This window comes from Eurytemora carolleeae, unplaced genomic scaffold (assembly GCF_000591075.1).
Source record: "Eurytemora carolleeae unplaced genomic scaffold, Eaff_2.0 scaffold362, whole genome shotgun sequence".
NCBI classification, from domain to species: domain Eukaryota; kingdom Metazoa; phylum Arthropoda; class Copepoda; order Calanoida; family Temoridae; genus Eurytemora; species Eurytemora carolleeae.
Window position 1 is genome coordinate 37712 of NW_019396498.1, and position 19235 is coordinate 56946.

At 31.2% G+C, this 19235-nt stretch overlaps 1 protein-coding gene across 2 annotated transcripts; it reads right to left on the minus strand.

Moving 5' to 3' along the window:
* Window positions 1–4808: 4808 nt before the first annotated feature.
* On the minus strand, window positions 4809–14425 carry LOC111704415 (carbonic anhydrase). 2 transcript variants are annotated; one of them, XM_023476652.1, is made up of 9 exons: window positions 14381–14425; window positions 12796–12965; window positions 11843–11970; window positions 10517–10625; window positions 9935–10052; window positions 8979–9088; window positions 7842–7986; window positions 5656–5681; window positions 4809–4852 (listed from the first exon to the last, which is right to left on the minus strand). In XM_023476652.1, the coding sequence occupies exons 1-7, from the start codon at window positions 14409–14411 to the stop codon at window positions 7849–7851; spliced, it is 804 nt and encodes a 267-aa protein (XP_023332420.1). In that variant the 5' UTR covers window positions 14412–14425; the 3' UTR covers window positions 4809–4852; window positions 5656–5681; window positions 7842–7848. The 2 variants fall into 2 exon arrangements, with proteins under 2 accessions (XP_023332420.1, XP_023332419.1); XM_023476651.1 differs by lacking the exon at window positions 5656–5681.
* Window positions 14426–19235: the final 4810 nt, after the last annotated feature.

Sequence of the window (19235 nt, forward strand, 5' to 3'; positions counted from 1 at the left end):
CTCGTAACTCATTGTTTTGATTTTACTGGTACGACTTTGTGACCTCTTAGCATCTTTAGATTTGATTTAACTGGTACGACTTTATGAACTCTTAGCTCCTAGTTTTGATTTTACTGGTACAACTTTGTGACCTAGTAGCCCTCAAGTTTTGATTTTACTGGTACGACTTTGTGACCTCTTAGCTCCTAGTTTTGATTTTACTGGTACAACTTTGTGACCTCTTAGCTTCTAGTACTACTACTAGCACTACTACTAGTACTACTACTAGCACTACTACTAGTACTACTACTAGTACTACTACCAATTTCCTACCAATTTTCTACCAATTTCCTACCAATTTCCTACCAATTTTCTACCAATTTCCTACCAATTTCCTACCAATTTCCTACCAATTTCCTACCAATTATCTCTATTATCTATGAACATGCATTTAAACCCTATACCTATTCGCTAAGGCCTTTTTCTAAGGGGGGGGGGGCGTGGGACGCCCCCCCAGTCCATACATAGATTGAGACCCCCCAGCCTTTGTAGGGTTAAACATAAACAACAATCTATGGTTGAATTTAGTTTCTGTCTCTGTCTTTATTTTCAATCTGTGGTATTGGCGGTAGTTAGATTTGAATATAAAATTTCAACTTATATTTTTAAACTGTGGTATTGAGGGTAGTGAGATTTGAAAATCAAAAATCCAAATAAAAACTTTCAACTTTTATTTTTGAACTGTAGTATTGGCGGTAGTGAGATTTGAAAATCCAAAATGAAAATATAAAATTTAAACTTTTATTTTCAAACTGTGGTATTGGCTGTAGCGAGATTTCAAAATCCAAAGGGAGAATATAAAACCGTCAATACCACAGTTTGAAAATAAAATAAAAGAAACGAGGAGGTTGAAGAAATATATACCCCTCCAAAGAGACAATCTGTAGCAAGTTCCAGCTCAAGGAACAAAGAGGAAATAAACACCCCTGCAATGGAAGGTGAACTTGGCCATCGGAGGTCAGCCCTTCTACTGGGAGAAGAGAAGAGTTTCAATTCTGATGGATAGATTTGACAGCTCAGAATTCAAAATTCTGGCGCCAAAGTCCAGAAGAGGGGCAAGATCTATTGCCCCAACCCTCAAAACTCTGAAGTCTGAAATTAAAGAAACTTGGGCTCAGAGACCGGAAACTGTTGCACCTTTAAGAAAAAGGAGTGTCTTGAAAAACTGCAGACAGGAAGTATCAAATGTAGAACTAGTTTAAGAAGTAGACATGAAGTAGCAAATACAGTTAGGAATTAGAAGGAGGCTGATGAAAGTAGTTGGAGTGACAGGGAGGATGAAGGGGAAAAAAGTAGTCAGAAACGAAAGGGAGGAATTAATGTCATTTAGATCAAAGTTCAAAAATTGCAAAAGTGAAAGAATCAGTGACACTCTGTCCCGGGCAGGGAAAATGGATTCCATTATCTGGGGAGTTTAGTCAAATAGAAAAGAATTTGTATTTGGCCCCAGTCCTTTTTAATACAATTAGTGAAACAAATTTGTTGGCATTAAATTCTCTCCACGGCAGGAGCATAATGTTCACCTGCAATTTTTATTATTAATTATAGTAACAATATCTTTGTTCAGTTGAAGAGAGGAGAGAGCCTGGGAAGAGTGATCAGTCTGGAGATGAGGAGTTCGGCGAGGCTGGATGGTGGGTACATGGAGTAGATGTAAACACAAGATGGTTCTTGTTCTGGTTATAGGAAACTATTATGTGAATTATCAAAATTATCAAAATTTAATGCTTTAAACTTCCTTGGATACTAAACAAACACTGATGCATCTGTTCTTGTTTACAAATTCCGCCCAAAGAGAACTGGTTTCAATATGTACACAGAGTATACACGACCGCATTTAACTTACTTGCATCAAATAAAGTATTTGAATCATGTTATAACTTGGTCTGTGTGAGCTTGCAATTTGTTTAGTATCCATTGAGATACGTTGATTTATTCATATAGAACACTAGCCAGGAGAGTAAATGTCTAGTGCAGTAGTCACTGTGACATCAAAGAAATTTTTAATTGAGTCAGTATCTTCGAATTGATAGGCCATGTGAATTGTCATAGATGAAAATTTAAAGTTTTCTGCTGCACAAACATGGGTGATCATATAGAAAAAGTCAGGAACAAATGAAAGCTTTCTTATTTCTTCCTTGCTAGTAGGCTCCTGACATCATCTTCTGTAATATAGAAGCCAGAAGCACCAAAGCTCATTTCACTAACTTCTTTCTTGGAAGCTTTAAAGGGACCGTTCACTTATTTGGGTAATTTCATAGTAAACTAGACAGCCTTTTCGCTGTTGATTGGTATTAGTCTTACTTTTCAAAGACAACTGTGGCCGGAGAAAAAGCCGATTTTTCGTTCAGAATTCGAGCGCAAAGATTGGTACCTTTGTCAGAAATAGTATATTAGACTTTTTCAGCAACAGCAGCCCAATAAAATTTAAATTTATCATATTTTAATGTCCTTATGTGAACGTTATTATATTCTAAAATATGAAAACTTTTGATATTTGAATTAGAAAGAAATTTACGTTTTATTAAAACGTGTAACAAGTCATAATTATCCAAAACTTGTCATTTTGTGAATTTCTGTATTTTGAGTATATTTTTTTTCTTTTTCCGTGTCGGGTGTCTCCACTCAATTCTGCAGGTCAAAAATTTTACCATTGCCCTGTAAAAAGGGACTATCAAATAATTTCCGAGAGCATTGTATTTTTGTCACATTTTCCCTATCACTAATCTGACCTTCATGCAAAATCTCAATAAACAACCAGGCCCAAAAATAAATGCGTGACCCCCCCCCCCCCCCTCCTGAGAATGTGCAGCTTCTAGGGGGACATTCCCCTGAAGTTAGAAGTGACAGTTTGTAGTTCTAAACCACAAATAAGAATTCAATCGCTTAATCCGTTTTTACGTTTATCGGATCCAGACAATCCAAATATACAGGAAGACTCGAAAAAACCGTGGGATAAGAAGACGATAACCAAGGTATCTTATGTGTATTTGATGTTAAAAAAGCAAATAGTTTTACTAGTAGCTTTAACTTAACTTTAAAGTGTTATGAGTGTTATGTGTCTGCGTACATTGTTCACACACTGATCACTCAAAATTGCAGGGTTTTATATTCATTGGGTTACATATAAAATAAATACCTATAAGTCTAACAGTCGTGCACATTTAAAGTTACAGCTGCTTTCAGATCCAATTGAAGTAATCAACAACTGTAAGCTGAGTAACTTAGTCGCGCTGCCATAGGTCGAATCTTTAACTATGTACAGATTGTACAGTACAGATTGACCCTGTATTGAGGTGGATAATTTCCGTTCTGATTTTTTCATGCACGTTGTTTCTTTTTTCTTTTTTTGTTTCCTGCCATTTATCCAGCTCACATTTCGAATTATGGCCAAAAATGAAACAACTTTTTCAGACAAAAGCAATTTTTATTCTGTCACTGTAAATATCGAACATGTACTGCAATCATCATAGAACCACTAGTTTAAGCGTAATACAATACACCCGATATTCTTTCAGAAATAAAACGGATTGCTAAAGAAACGAAGAGAAATTAAGTGAACATCAATGTGAAGGTGGTTAATATGTCGTCTTCGTTCAGTCATATGATCTTAATGTCCGCGTGCGTCGCTTTTGGGTCTGTAAATAATAAAAAATAAGCTTTCGTAAAGTTAATTCTTATCAACATAGATCAGTTCCTGTGAAAACCATGAGTTTTATAGCTGCAAAAATTAATTGCTCAAAAGAACTTGTGGAATTCTCTGCTCTGATAGCTCAATATTTGAAGAATAGCTAACTTTTTAAGTTTCCGAATTATTTTGGTTCTTCCTATAGTAAATTTTATTTTGTGCTCGCGGATAAATCCCTCTTTGAAAATGAGCCTTGTAATCTCAAAATTTAGCGAAATGATCGCGAAAAATGCGAAATTTTCGCGAAACGATTTTTCCTTTTTGCTGGAAACCCTAATAGAGATATACCTAACTTTGCTTCTCTAATTAGGATATACTAACAGAAATGCGAAAAATTATAGCTTTATATATCTATATTTAAAAATAAAAACCACAATAACAAATAACATTTGCCAATAAATGGATAGTTGATATGGTCAAACATTATCAAAGGTTGATAAGAAATCAAACAAATATGTGTGGTTACATCTTGAATATATAAATATAAATATGTATGATTAGTGCATAAATGGTTTTGATCAAAGGAATTATTAAAATACAAGGAAACCAATTAAAAGTGACAAATTTTACACAAAAAAAATAATAAATCTATAAATTGAGCGTTTGGAATAAACAAAATGTATCCCAAGGCTCAACTTCAGATTTTTGGATATTATTCAAACTGCAATCCAACGTTTATAAAACTTTTAATCATACTACTTTATCATCACTTTGGAGTAAAATGCAAGTTTTAAAAAAACGATAATGGTTGAAAAATCAGAAAAATCATAATTGTGAAAGTAAGAAACTGTAACATACAAAAATTCATCAACTTTTACAAAAAAATTGTTGTATCATAATATATAAAATTCTAAATGCATAGAAAAAATCGTGATCGTGTAGAAAAATATGTGAGTGTCGTTCTCTAAAAAATCATAAAGATACAAAAAGAATTCCACCGGTTAGTAAAATGCAGGTTATGAATAAGAATATTCCAACTAGAAGAAGATATCTCCAAGGATAGATTTGTCTGGGATAGGATGGAGCACGACGAACTAATCTGGACCGAAGAGGACAGGGAGGACGGTAGTTGTCTAGTATATGTACACCAGGTTTACAGGTGTACAGGCTTCTCATGCAGTACATCTAGAACAAAAATTTCAAATATTTTGCAAGTAAGAATTAAACATAAAGAAAAAAAGAAACAACAGAAACGTAGATTGTAAGAATAGAGAAAAAAGATGAAAATAAAAAAGAAAAATTGAAAAGGATGGGATAAAAAAGAATTAAAAAGAAAAGTTTTTTTAAGATTGAGAACAAAGAGGAGCAACAGAATATCAATAAAGAATATGTTGAAAATTAGAATTAAAAGATATTAAAAATACATTGAAAAATAATCAAACCAAAGCTAAAAATTACATAAAGAAGATCAGGTCAGAAAACGTATTAAAAAATAGTTATGAAAAATCAAAAGAAAAATCGAGAAATTGCAAAAGGTTACCATTGTTTATTTACAAAAATTGCTACAACATTCAAAGTATGCTAAATTCAACTTTTTCATTAAAATGCTATAAAAAAATAAGCGTAATTTTGAATCAGTAACAAAATATCTTTCTAACACGTGAAATTCTAGGTGTATTTGGTTCAGGCGTGGATGTGTTATATCTACTATACAATACTTATAACATATATTTCTTTTATAATTCATAAAGATATGCAATCGATTTCTTATATCATAACAAATATTTTCAAAATTTTTGCAAAAAAAACACTTTTTGTTAAATATAATTAGAAAACGAACTTTGTAAATTATCTTAAAATCATTAAGAAACACTTTAGGAAAAATTCTAAAAAAATGCATGTTATCAAAAAGTAAAATAAGATTATTTCCGTAATTAAAGCATCAGATCAATTACCAAACCAAACTTAAAGGAATATGATATACTAGCCTTAGAAGGCGCTTCGCGCCCATCTCCTAAATTAATTGTGAACATGTTCTCTTTGTGTACATCGTAAAACAAAACAAAAATAATTAGCGGATTTTCACAAAAAATGTCGTGGATTTTCAAAATTTTCAAAATTTAATCAAGATCGAATTTTGATGGAGACAAATATTTGAAATTTTGATCATTCATAAACCTTCCCTGTGGTCACGTGATGTCCCACAAAAAATTTGGGCCCGATCGGTTCAGCCGTTTTGACGACAGACAAACAAACAGACAGACAAGCCAAATTTATTTATAGATGTTTAAATACTAGCTGAAATTGAATTTAAAAATATATATACACATATATATATACAGAGATAACAAGAAAAAAGCTGTGTTGTGTAAAGATATTAAATGACTTCATCATCTTGTTTTTGACGAATAAACTTGAAAGTTGAAAGTATATAAACAAGTCTGTTTACTCCTGGGTTTGTTTATGAGTGATGTAAATGAGACTGAAACTTGAAACCTGTATAGATCTTAAACAACTTACATAGAGCTATATAAGCTATAGCCTTGTAGATCTTAAACAACCTATATAGAGCTATATAAGCTAGATCTTAAACAACCTACATAGAGCTATATAAGCTATTGTCTAATAGAGATATATAAGCTATAGTCTGTATAAGCAAATGATGAAAGAAATTTCACAGAAAGTAAATAAAACATTTCTTAGCTCAAACTAACTAGCCTGTAAGCGGTCGTAAATGGTAAAATTAAATGAGATTCTCTAGTAGTAAGAAAAAATCCTAAAACTATTCCTTTTAAAGAATGCATTGCTTACCATTTGAAATTAAAAAGTCTTAAGAAGTCTAACGTGCTAAGGAATAAGTTTTTGTCGCAAACTCTAATTTTGTAATCACTATATCTCTGGAACCCGATGTCGTAGACCTTAGATATTTCAAACTATGAAATCTGTTAGATCACATAGTCTAAGTTTAAAATATTAAAGGTTTACATCATCAGGTTGCAAAGATATAGGAATTACAAAATTTGAGTTTGTGACAAAAACTCAATTCCTTCCTGAAAGGTTTATCTATTGATAGCAAGGAGCTGAGTTCTTGCCAAAAACTCTAATTCCTAAATCTTTGCAACCTGATGGTGCGTATACCTTTAATATTTGAACTAATAAAATTCTTAGCAGTAAATATTGAAGGTCTACGACTTTAGGTTGCAAAGTCATAGGGATTATAAACAACTTAACATTAAACAATTCCATTTCAAGTTCACTAAATCCTTTCTTGCGAAAATAATTTCAAATAATATCATAACCCTAGTGGTTATATTAATACAGTAAAGGATATTATAAAGAATCAGGCCTTTAAAATCAAGACATCGTCCGATCCATGATTAATGTAATAAGATCATGCTTAAACATTAAAACGCTATAGAATATTTATTATTTCATGATTTAAAACTTGAAACCGGATTGATATTGAAGACCTCAATGAAAAATTGATAAGAACCTGTCAGGATACATTTATACTACAATATACACATAATACAAGGATATATTTATACTACAATATACACATAATACAAGGATTCCCATGAAGCATCGGAGCCTACTTTGTTTTAATATAAAAAACAGTCAACACATCTTCCTTGGAATTTTTAAAATGTGAGCTGCATTATTCAGAGAAAAGTGTGTATTATATTTCATTGCATTATTTCATCCTTTTAGTAACAAAATGTAGAAACTAGCGATATACTCTTTACAGTGGTATCACCACAAACCTTTTATATACTCTTTACAGTGGTAGCACCACAAACCTTTTATATACTCTTTACAGTGGTAGCACCACAAACCTTTTATATACTCTTTACAGTGGTAGCACCACAAACCTTTTATATACTCTTTACAGTGGTAGCACCACAAACCTTTTATATACTCTTTACAGTGGTAGCACCACAAACCTTTTATATACTCTTTACAGTGGTAGCACCACAAACCTTTTATATACTCTATAGAGAGGTAGCACCACAAACCTTTTATAAACTCTTTACAGTGGTAGCACCACAAACCTTTTTCCAGTGTGACAATTAATCTTCAAGGATGAGTCGACATTTTTGATTATTCTTTGCAATTGTTGCTGAATCACTTTTGCATTATATTAAAACAAACCCCCTTGAGATCTGCTCAATACCTTCTTATTATAGTTTTATCATCCTGACAACTCTTTCTCCTCTGCAGCAAACTGGTCGGTAGTTATCCTGTACACAGGTACACCCCTCCTCATCCTCCTGTCCATCATCATTCTCTACGTTCTTCAGGCTACGCATGCTCAACATCTATTTACAAAACAACATTCAAGCAACAACATACAAATATTATTCAAATATGTTTTAAAAGGGTGAAACGACAGGTTTTCTTTATACTAAGTAATATTTTGAAATATTAGACTTTGATAGTAAAATGTTTAAAAGATAGAATGTCAGAAGAAAATCTGTTTTTGGAAGTATTAATGCAGAGATGGGAAGATGTTTATGCATAAGATGACACAGAAAAATGAAAATCATTGTGTGTTTACGATGGGTGTGCTTGTGTGAAGTACTGCTTCAATTTTTGGGGGGGTTTTGCGTCATTTTGGTCACCAATGTATCAGAATAATGTATTAATGAAGAAAATGTTAAGTAATGTATATGACTTCTAAAAAAACACGACTATATATGTTCAAACCAAGCGGAGACGTATACAAATAATGTCTTGGCAGTGGCACTAAAGATAAAGACCTGAAATGTATAATTTTTAAAATCCATCCTCGTCAGATGAGAAAAAATCCATTCATTGTAGCAAAACTTGTTTGAAATATTTTAAATAACAAGAACAGGCTTTAAAATATATATATATTAACTTATTTTAACAATTCTGAAATTTTATTTTATTTTGACAGTTTTTATTTATATATTAAAAACAATTATAATATTGTATTATGCGTCTTAATATGTTTTTGAAACTGTAACAATAGGACTGGGGATATGGGGGTAACCAAAGGAACAAGCAACAAGAAAATTGAAGGCCTAGCTTACAAGATGACTAGGTTGACGACATTGATTACATTGATAAATTAGATTAACTGATAGTTTGTAGTTAGATGACCGATTACATAAGGTTCAGTTCATGGTAATTAAACTATAAACTGTAAATACTATACAACGGATAAAGCATGGCTGAATTGTGCTCCAGTGTAAACACTAAATAGAAACTACGCAATAAAGACTAAAATTATTCTACGCATTGCCTACACACGCACATATATATGAATATGATTAATGATCTAAACCTGAGTCTTGGAAATACAGATGGGTGTGCTGTATACAAGCCAGGTTACAGACTCAAGAAGTGGAGGTGTTGTCAAGGAGCCAGGGTAGGTGTAGTAACATTCACTTTCCACTAATAATATTAAGGTCTTATATAATCTGTTAACTTACAACCCACTTCACACTTCTTGCCATAACTATCAATCTTCATGTACCAACAAGACTTCCTCACCATCAATTCCCACTACTATTTTACTACCAACCTTTATGTACCCACTTCTATTTTACTACCAACCTTTATGTACCCACTTCTATTTTACTACCAACCTTTATGTACCCACAATTCTTCCTAACTATTTAATTTGATAAACCCAGTACTTCCTGACAATCCACCTGTGTACATACTACTGACAGGATATCAATCTTTACAAAAGGAATTGAGTCTTTGCCACAAACTCTACTTTTCTAAACCGTTTATCTTTGGATTCCATTTTCGTAGACCTTAGATATTTCAAACTATGAATTCTGTTAGATCAAATGATATAAGTTTGAAATATCAAAGATGTACGACATTGGGTTCCAAAGACATAGAGATTATAAATTCAGAGTTTGTGACAAAGACTCAATTCCTTTACAACTTCCATCTGCAATCAATTTTAACGGAAAACTGACAATTCATTCTGATTCTAGCTTTAAGTATTACTTCCCAGCTTCCGAGAGCCTTGTTTACTATACTTCCTCCTGAATATATTTACATAATAAAGCTCTTTACTCATACATTTATATGTCAGCTATAGCTGGCAAAACGGCTGGACCGAATGGGTTGACATTTTTTGAGGGAACCCATGGGTGATAGGGGAGTAACAAAGGCTAAACAATTTTTTTTTCAAAAATCGAAATTTTTATTTCTAAAATTTAAATTTTTCCCCACAGGCAACTCCGCGGTACTTAAGCTAGTTATCTATAAACCTATATGAACCTGGTAAAAGCCCAGCTGGATCCAACTCCTCCGCTAGTTCTACCAAATCTCCTTTAAGTTTAATATCTCCCAACATGCTTGTTATCTTCTCAAACTCAGGATGAGAGTTTTCTCCAACCTTAACAGAGAGGAACCTGTAATCATTCAATTCTTGAAATTTTGAAATCTGTAATTATTCAAATGATATAATCGCTAATACGTTTTAGCTTTTTTTACGATATTAATGAAATATTTACACACTACACATAAGCTTCTGATACGTTCATGTCATGAGCAGAAAATTTATGAATGGACAGCTTGAATTAATTTTAGTTTTTTTTTATCCCGGGATTAAATAAATGAAACCTCCCGTTTAGTCCTAGGTTTCCAGTGTTAAGATGTTTTATCATTAATTACAAATATGATCTGAGCTGGGAACTTTTAAATGGTGGATATCGGGATTATGCTTGATTCACTCTTTTTCTTAATCTCAAGATTAAATAATGCATGTTCTCCTCTTGTTATTAATCTCCAGATTAATTAACTGATCGGGATTAAGGATATCCATTCTAAAGTTTTCAGCTCAGCTCTGATCTGATCTACCTGTAAGAAAATCCCCAGGACAGCAAGACCATCAGGTTTATCTGCAGCTTCTTCAAAGGATCCGTATCCAGTGTTGTAGTGGACAAGATGGAGTTCGCCATCAAACATTCTACATTAAAAGGAACTAACTGCTTGTCTCAAATGCTTACTTTTTAATCGCTATATCTTTGAAACCGATGGTATAAACCTTTATCATTTCACACTTTGATTGTTTGATGTATCTTAACTCTGTGTAAAATATCAAGCTCGATAACATCAGGTTTAAAAAATGTCAAATATCAAAACAATATTAAATTTTCACTAATGAAAATAGAAACTAAATAGTAAAAATAATGATGCCTTTCTAACGTGGATAAAAAAAACTTGAATAGACTTTTCACGTTTCAAATGTAAATATGTGTGTGAGAGAATATCTATCATTTGTGTGTTTGGTCATCCATAAGGTGAATATTTAATCTATTTTAATTTATTCAGCGGACAGTTTCTTTCGTACTAAAATAAACAAAAGTATCTGTTTCTAGACTCATCTTTGAAACATTTACTTCAACGATGTTACCCACACAGAATGAGTCAAAATAGGCAACATAAGATATCATAATCAATCTGATGATAAACTTATAGCTTCAATATTCTCATTTCGGAAACTCATATCCCTCTTTTAAGGCATTGATTGATACACACACTTGATATTTTATCATATTTTTGATTTGGTACACAGACCAATCTCAATATCCTTTCTGACAGAAAAATTAAACACACACTTCAATATTCTCATTTCGGAAACTGATATTCCTCTTTTAAGACATTGATTGATACACACACTTGATATTTTGTTGCTATTTCTTTCTGATTCGAACACCCCAATCTAAAAACACAATTCATGATACACACTGCAACCTCGATTTTTTGTTGTTGTTTACGATAAGACATTAATTTGTTGATTTTAGCAAATCTTACTAATTTATTTCAATATATATACTTTAATATTGAAAAAGCTACCCCGGTTACTCATACTTACTACCAGCAATTGGTCGTAATTTGTGCTTTTAGTTATTTTCCCAGATTAAAGTCGACCCATACAATTCAGAATATAAAAAGAAAGCTAAGAACATTCCCGAGGTTCTCTCGAATTCCCCAATCCAAATTTGAGACAAACTGGTTCAGGGGTTTATAAGTTATGATCGGACAAACAAACTGACAGACAAACAGAGATTACTAATTTATATATATAGATAAATGAAATGTCCTATACTCTATATTCGGCGTGATAATAAATAAAAATAATAAGAAAAAAAAATAATAAGAAAAATAAGATATTATACTTACTTGCCATTAATAGTATGCTCACTCCCTCGTCCCTCCACTTTACCCCAGTGTGCATGCATCTGTACAAGCTTGTACTCATTCCCTAGAGGTCCACCGGTCAAACTACTCTCATCCGGTACATAGTTCACCTGTACAGTACATAATATATAGTTCACCTGTTCAGTACATAGTATAAAATTCACCAATACAGTACATAGTATATAATTCACCTGATTAAGTACCTATAGTATACAGTTTACCTGTATAGTACCTAGTATATTGTGCACCTGTATACATTACAAAGTATATAGTTCACCTGTACAGTACTTAGTACATAGTTCCCCTGTAGAATAAAAAGTATACAGTTCACATATATAGTACATAGTATAGTTCACCTGTAAAGTACCTAATACATAGATGATAGTTCATCTGTACAGTACATAATATATAGTTCACTTGTACAAGACTTGGTAACTAGTTCACTTGAACAATACTAAGTATATAGCTCACCTATACAGCACATAGTAAATAGATCACCTATACAGCACATAGTAAATAGATCACCTATACAGCACATAGTATAGTATATAGATCACCTGTACAGTGCAAAATATTAGTTCACCTTTGTACAGTACATAGCATATAGTTAACCTGCACAAAGTCCTTGGTATACATAGTTCATCTGTACAGTACTTAGTATAAAGCGCATCTGTACAGTACATAGTAAATAGTTCACCTGAACAGTACATACGTAGTATATAGTTTACCTATACTTCACCTGCACAATACTTAGTATATACTTCACCCATACAGTACATAGTATATACTTCACCTATATAACTCACTCGTATAGTACTTAAAAAATATAGTTCACCATTGTATAGGTATTAAAGAAAATGAGTAAAAACTATTCAGCATTAAAATAGTTCTTAAAATGTATGGTCTTTATAAATTCATTTTTTTTCTCTTCCTACCTTCCAGCTCATCCCTGTATTTTCTAATGAGAGTTGAGGTAGCCTGCTGAACTTTGCTACCAGAGCAGGTAGGGTTGGATCCTCGCTACACGTTTCCGGGACAAGATCTATAGGACTCTGCCTTTTCCCTTCATCACAGACTGGATACCATTTTCCCCAGGTGTCAGGACCTATATGGAATACAGGGTAAAGGATACAGGACACACAATACTTGTTTTTAGGTCCAGTGTTAAAGGGAGTGACCGGCTATCTAAGGTAGTTGAACTGAGTATTCAGTGTTGTGAAAAACTTCTTTCGGATTCATTTGAGACATATTAAACTTTTTAAAAATCTGTAAATCCTGAGTTTGAGCGCAAATTCGACGTTCAAAACTCCTACTTTTTTTTTAATTATTAAATAACGACAACGAAAAATAAAGTAAAAATTATACAGTAGTGTAGTTAGATGGAACATATTTCTCAAAAGAAGTTTGTCAATAAATCAATGCTAAAATCGATTATTTCTTTTTCTGATTATATTGAATTTCTTATCTTCTTTAAATTGATTCGCAGATTTCTACGAATTCTTCCAATGTCGTCTTTTCAATAATAATTCTAGAAAATCTGAGAAAATCTTTGTGAATAATGAGAAACCAGAATAATGAGAAAATAGAACCTAATAATTGAACAAGATTACTTATTCGCGATGATGAGATTAATTTTTTATTTTCTCAACATGTTCCTATGCATAAGTTTGTAGTTTATTGTAGATTTTTTTACATTTTATGTCGTCGTTATTTGATTATTCAAAAAAATCCTATTCTGAAAACGTATGCACTCCCAAAGTAGGAGTTTTGAACTTCGAAATTGAGCTTAAACTCAGGATTTACAGATCTTTAAAAAGTTTAATATGTCTCAAAAGAAATTTTCCACAACACTGCATACTCAGTTCAACTACCTTACATAGCCGGTCACTCCCTTTAAGGATACACAAACCATGGAATACATGACACAGGATTTAACAAGGAACGAATCAAACACAGATGATACATCAACGGAACAGGTTATATAATACCCTGGTCAGCATATAAATTAATACACAATCGTTTACAGGTGAAATAATAAAGACACTGATATATATTTCAATACTGTATCTGGTACTGAATGGCTACAATAAAGAGTTTTCGGTGTATATACTAATTAATTATAAGGCATTGAAATTGAATTATATCCCGATTTCAATAAACTACACTGCATATTGGTATATTTGCTGACATAGAATACAGAAAAAATATGAAAGACAGAATCCAAGACTATTTTATAGACATAAGACATAGTACTGTGATACAGAATATCGATACTTGTACGAGTTTGCAAATTCATCTAAAATAAAAAATTGCTTGGAAATCATTACAAAAAGTACAATTATCATTGCTCAAAGGATATCATGATTTGCTGAAATAACGAGATGATTTTCTTCTTCCAAGTCTACAATGAACAATTCGATATAAGGTTGAGCTAACATGCTTATAACAAAAAAGAAGTTTTAAAAAAATTGTAAAAAAGCAAAAATAAAATACGTATTTAGATTTTAAAAAATTAACTACCATTATCTTTCCCGTATCCCCAGGTGGCCATTTTATCGATAAGATCTGAAAATACAAAAGAGGTTATACAATTAAAAATACAAATAAATATTTCAAAAAAATTCTAAGTTTATACTGTACAATAGTATGACAGCTTAAACGTCGAACTATTGTCAACTTCGGAAAGTCAAAAAAATTCGGTAACAAATAAAAATGAAAATGTTAAAGAAAATTCTTTTCGGAACACAGTTTTCAAACAATAAAGCTGAACTTTTGTAATATCAATAAAAACTGTTCTTTTTCCACCCTTTTTTAATTTGCCTAACGAGCGTACGTTCGACGTTGGTACCTCGATCCGACGTTTTAAGTTTGACGTTTGTACTATAATTCTGATAAATTATAGTAAATATATTTTTTTATTAACAGAAATGTGTTTCACCAAGATGCACTTATTATTAAAATCAATAAAATATTATATTATTATATGTTTTATTAGTTTTGACATATAAATACAAAACACTCGATGTACTTGAGAGTATATTTTTCAATAATATTTTTTAATAAAATGTGTTAGAATTATACGAGAAAAAGTTAGGTTGTCAAAGATAAGAAGATAATCTATTTTTATAATGTAAAATGTATTTTCTTTCTATATCAATAGCACGAACGTTAATCTTTTCAAAAATAATTTAAAAGGTTTTTAAGTTTTAAGCTTTTAAGAATTGAATTGATATTTGAGATGTGTGACGGAATCATCAAAATTGAAATTAATTCTCAGTCTGACCTGAGAAGTTAGAAATTTTTAACTTCTGTTTAAAAATACAATATTTTTTTAGAATAAAAGATATTAAAAATCTTTAACTAAACATTTGTTTGCGTTTTTTTCTTTGGTGTTTTTCATAAAAATAAGAAATTCTACAAAAATTACTAAATTTTACATTTTTAAATGATAGATTATTTGTGGATCAATGGAACATTCTACAAGTGTGGCGTAAAGAATCGATAGATTACATTTCACTGACAGGCTTAACAATTTAACAAGCTCAATTTAAACGATTTCTAATTACACTTGATAAACTCTTTGTTAAGCAGTGGCTCTATTTTCCATGATTGCTTAATCAAATAAAATCAAACATTTTTTCTTCTTTAAAACACAGGGTTACGCACAAAGTATGAGGCTTTAGAGAAAGCAGACCGAGGGGAAATTATTAAGACTTTATCCTATATTTTCCAGACCATATCACGCATCTTCAAAAACTATATATTTAAAGAGTTTCAAATCGTCATTTAAGTCTCAAACTTGCATATGGGTACTTCTGTTAGAAAAAGAACTATCTAATATACCATTAAAAATATATACATCTATTCATATTGATGATTGCATAAAAGCATGAAACAATTTGTTTATGAATAAAATGTTATAAGAAGATTGTTGCGTTTCAACTGATATATACATATATATATGTATATGTATCGATATATTTTCTCTTTCGTCTTTGTATTATAAATGAAAAATGTAAAAATATTACCACACCATTTTTTATTAAATATGCTATTTTGTGTGTGAAATGAATTTTCAAGAAAAATAAGCCCAGAGTGCAAAAAAATGCCATTCACAATTAAAGGTTTTGAGGGCGTAATGAACTAGAGAGGTGGAATTCTTAATATCTGGCAAATACTAAAGAATACAAAATTCTTAACTGAATATAATTAATTAATATATTTTTGATAAGAATTTTCTAATGAACCAATTTGAGATTTATTATAAATAAAATTTCCAGGCTTTAGTTAGTTTTTTTTTGTTGGAATTCTAAGGGGGGCCGAGGGGGATTATTTTTCTGAAATGTTTAGATAATGTTAAATGATCGTTGATTTTTCAATATTTATCTGAAATGGATGAAAAAATCTTCTTTTCTAAAAAAACGTGTAATCTATTCTATAACAAATCAAAAAGTAAAATTTATTTGTAATTCCCCGAAAAATAATGAGGCGAAGCCCCGGGGTTGCGCCGTCGCTGTTTTAGGTGTTTTTACTTCCGGAGTTGTGTTTAAACTGAGCGGATAAAATTGAATGAGGTTCCATATAGAGCCTAGAAGTCGCTCTCTACGTTTTTAACAAAAGATGAGAGATACAGAGAGAGCGAGAGAGAACTATTGAACCGGAGAAAACTAGTCTGCAACAATAGCGTTATAACAACTATTTAAAGTAGGGTGTCGCACATTTTATTTATAATTTATTCAAGCTATATATTCCTCGATTTTCGGGACAATGTAATTTCCATTTTTACATATTCAAAGTAAATAAGAAGTTTTGAACATCCTTATATTTTTAAATGTCAATGAGTACGATAAAATTCAATTTTGTAATCGATATTGTTGTTCATTGCCATTTTATTTTTTTTTAACTTTAACTCTGAATATATTTATTTTAAAACGATTCGATATTGCTAAACCCAAATTAGGTTTTTTTTAGAATTTTCAGCAAAAAAGGTAAAAATTTGATCATTGTAAGATAGGATAAGGATGAATTCAACATTTTAATTGAAGAAAAGTTAACTGAACCGATGAAAACCTTAATATAAAACAATCGACAGATTCTCTGCTTATTTAAACGTTAAGTGTCGCATTGGTGTACCCTAATTTGAAAATTTGACTACATAGACTTTTAGAAATTTACCGTAAGCTTTATAGAATATATCAGAAAGCTTCACGACGTCAAAAAAAAGAATTTAAAATAACATGAATTACGAAGAAATCAGGATTGTATACTTACTATTCATTCCGACGGAATAAAAGTCAAACGAATTTTGATATTTATATTGAGATTTATTTTGATGTTTATATCGAGATTTATTTTGATATTTACATGAACTTTAAGAAATAGGAACATTAAGCATGGAAACCTTATATTTGTGCAAAAGATTAGTAGGTTTTATTTGTATCATAAAAATAACGACAATTTAGAATGTTAATTTTTACTGTAGCATTTAGTTGTGTTTGTTTTGCCCAATGCGCAACACAATTGTGTCCAATCGGTCAATCTAAGTAGGAAAAGCCCAAAACCCACCATTGTTACTCATCAATAATTTCCTTTTTACTTTCATAACATTTCTCTAAATGTTGGTTGAAATCCCCCGCTTTGAAACGGTGAATCTAAGCGATGCAATTACACGGATAATATAATAAATAAACATATATTCCGTGGCCGGGTCTGTTGAAACGGTGAATCTAAGCGATGCAATTACACGGATAATATAATAAATAAACCTATATTCCGTGGCCGGGTCTGTTGAAACGGTGAATCTAAGCGATGCAATTACACGGATAATATAATAAATAAACCTATATTCCGTGGCCGGGTCTGTTTTATAAACAAGATTGACAAACTATAAAAAAAAATATTATAACTGTCCAACGGGTTGCGTTCTGGACCGACGAAAGGTTACGCTGCATGGGCTAATTCAATTGTAAAACATATTAATTCTTGAATGAATTAAGTCAACTGAATTATAAAGATCAACAACATGTTAATATATACCGGATACATGGATCTAGAAAATTTCCAATTTGTCGAAAAAGAACAAGTTTTAAACAAGTTGAAGTGACTAATAATTGCGCAGTATACAGGGTGAGTAAAAAAACAGGGATTATCGATGTTTTGGACAAAATTTCAAAATTTTTATTTTGTTAGGATTTTAGGCATAAATAAAATAAAATGTGATAAACAAAATTAAAAAATATTATTGGAGCATAGAAAAAAAAATCCGCGCAACCAACTTTTTTTTAGAAAAAATAAAAATTTTTAAAAAATTGTTGAAAAAATGTTTATTCTATTGTTTTCCAAAATTTCATAAAAAAAACTTATCAAAAATTGAACAAGATATAACAAAAAAAAATGTAAGTCTATTATTTGCATTTTCATAACAGATCTAGGGTTATAATTTGATAACATTTACTTCAGATTTCCACTCTAATTGTTTTGCAGAGTTTTTGTTATATCTCATTCAATTCTTTATGAATTTTCGTGAAATTTTGGAAAACAATAAAATAAACATTTTCACAACTATTTTTCAAAAAATTGTAATTTTGAAAAAAATTGGGTTAGTGGATTTTTTTGGGGATTTTTTATCACATTTTATTTATTTATGCCTAAGATTTAAACAAAATATTAGTTTTGAAAATTTTGTTCAAAATATCGATAATCCTTTTTTTTTACTCGCTCTGTCAATGTTTTTATAATTATAGATTAAAAATTAAAATTAAAGACTGAGAAAGTGCAAAGATGAACTTGCTGCCATTTTCAGGAGGAAGGTTATTCACAAAGTATTAGACTTCAGAGATAAACTATACAAAATAGATTAATTCTTTTTTTCCATTTTATTTCCTTCTGGCTTTTCAGCTGTTCACCAGTTTCTCTCTCAGTCAAGTCATATTCAATTTAACCCAATTTGACCGTAAAGACATCATTTTTAGGCTTTGGTCGCCAATTAAAGTTTCAATCATTCTTTGATGGTAACCCTGGATATTGGTTTATCAAACATTTTTCATACACATTTTTAAAAGAAAAGAACAGTAATAGAAACTACGTTATTACTTTCATAGAAGATAAGATTCATTGTACCCAACCTTTATATTAGTCATATCATTATTAACCTATAGATATAAACCTATTAATAATAAAACTGATCGGACCTAACTTGCTGCATTTAGATTGCCTTCTTTCCTTATAGGGTCGTGGATGAAAATATGTTTTAAAGCGGAGGGGGGGGGGGGCGTAAATTATTTAGGTATTCGAATATAGCAACCTAAAATCTAAGACACAAGGGTATGCAATGAAAGAAAAGATGTCGCCTCTGGCTCCTCTGGCAGCCTAACTA

Coding starts and splice junctions, on each gene's coding strand:
- LOC111704415 (XM_023476651.1), bottom strand. CDS start 14,411: ATGGCCACCTGGGGATACGGGAAAGATAATG. Junction 11,971..12,795: donor ATACAGGGATGAGCTGGAAG/GTAGGAAGAGAA, acceptor TGTACTGTACAG/GTGAACTATGTACCGGATGA. Junction 10,626..11,842: donor GAGCATACTATTAATGGCAA/GTAAGTATAATA, acceptor CTTTTAATGTAG/AATGTTTGATGGCGAACTCC.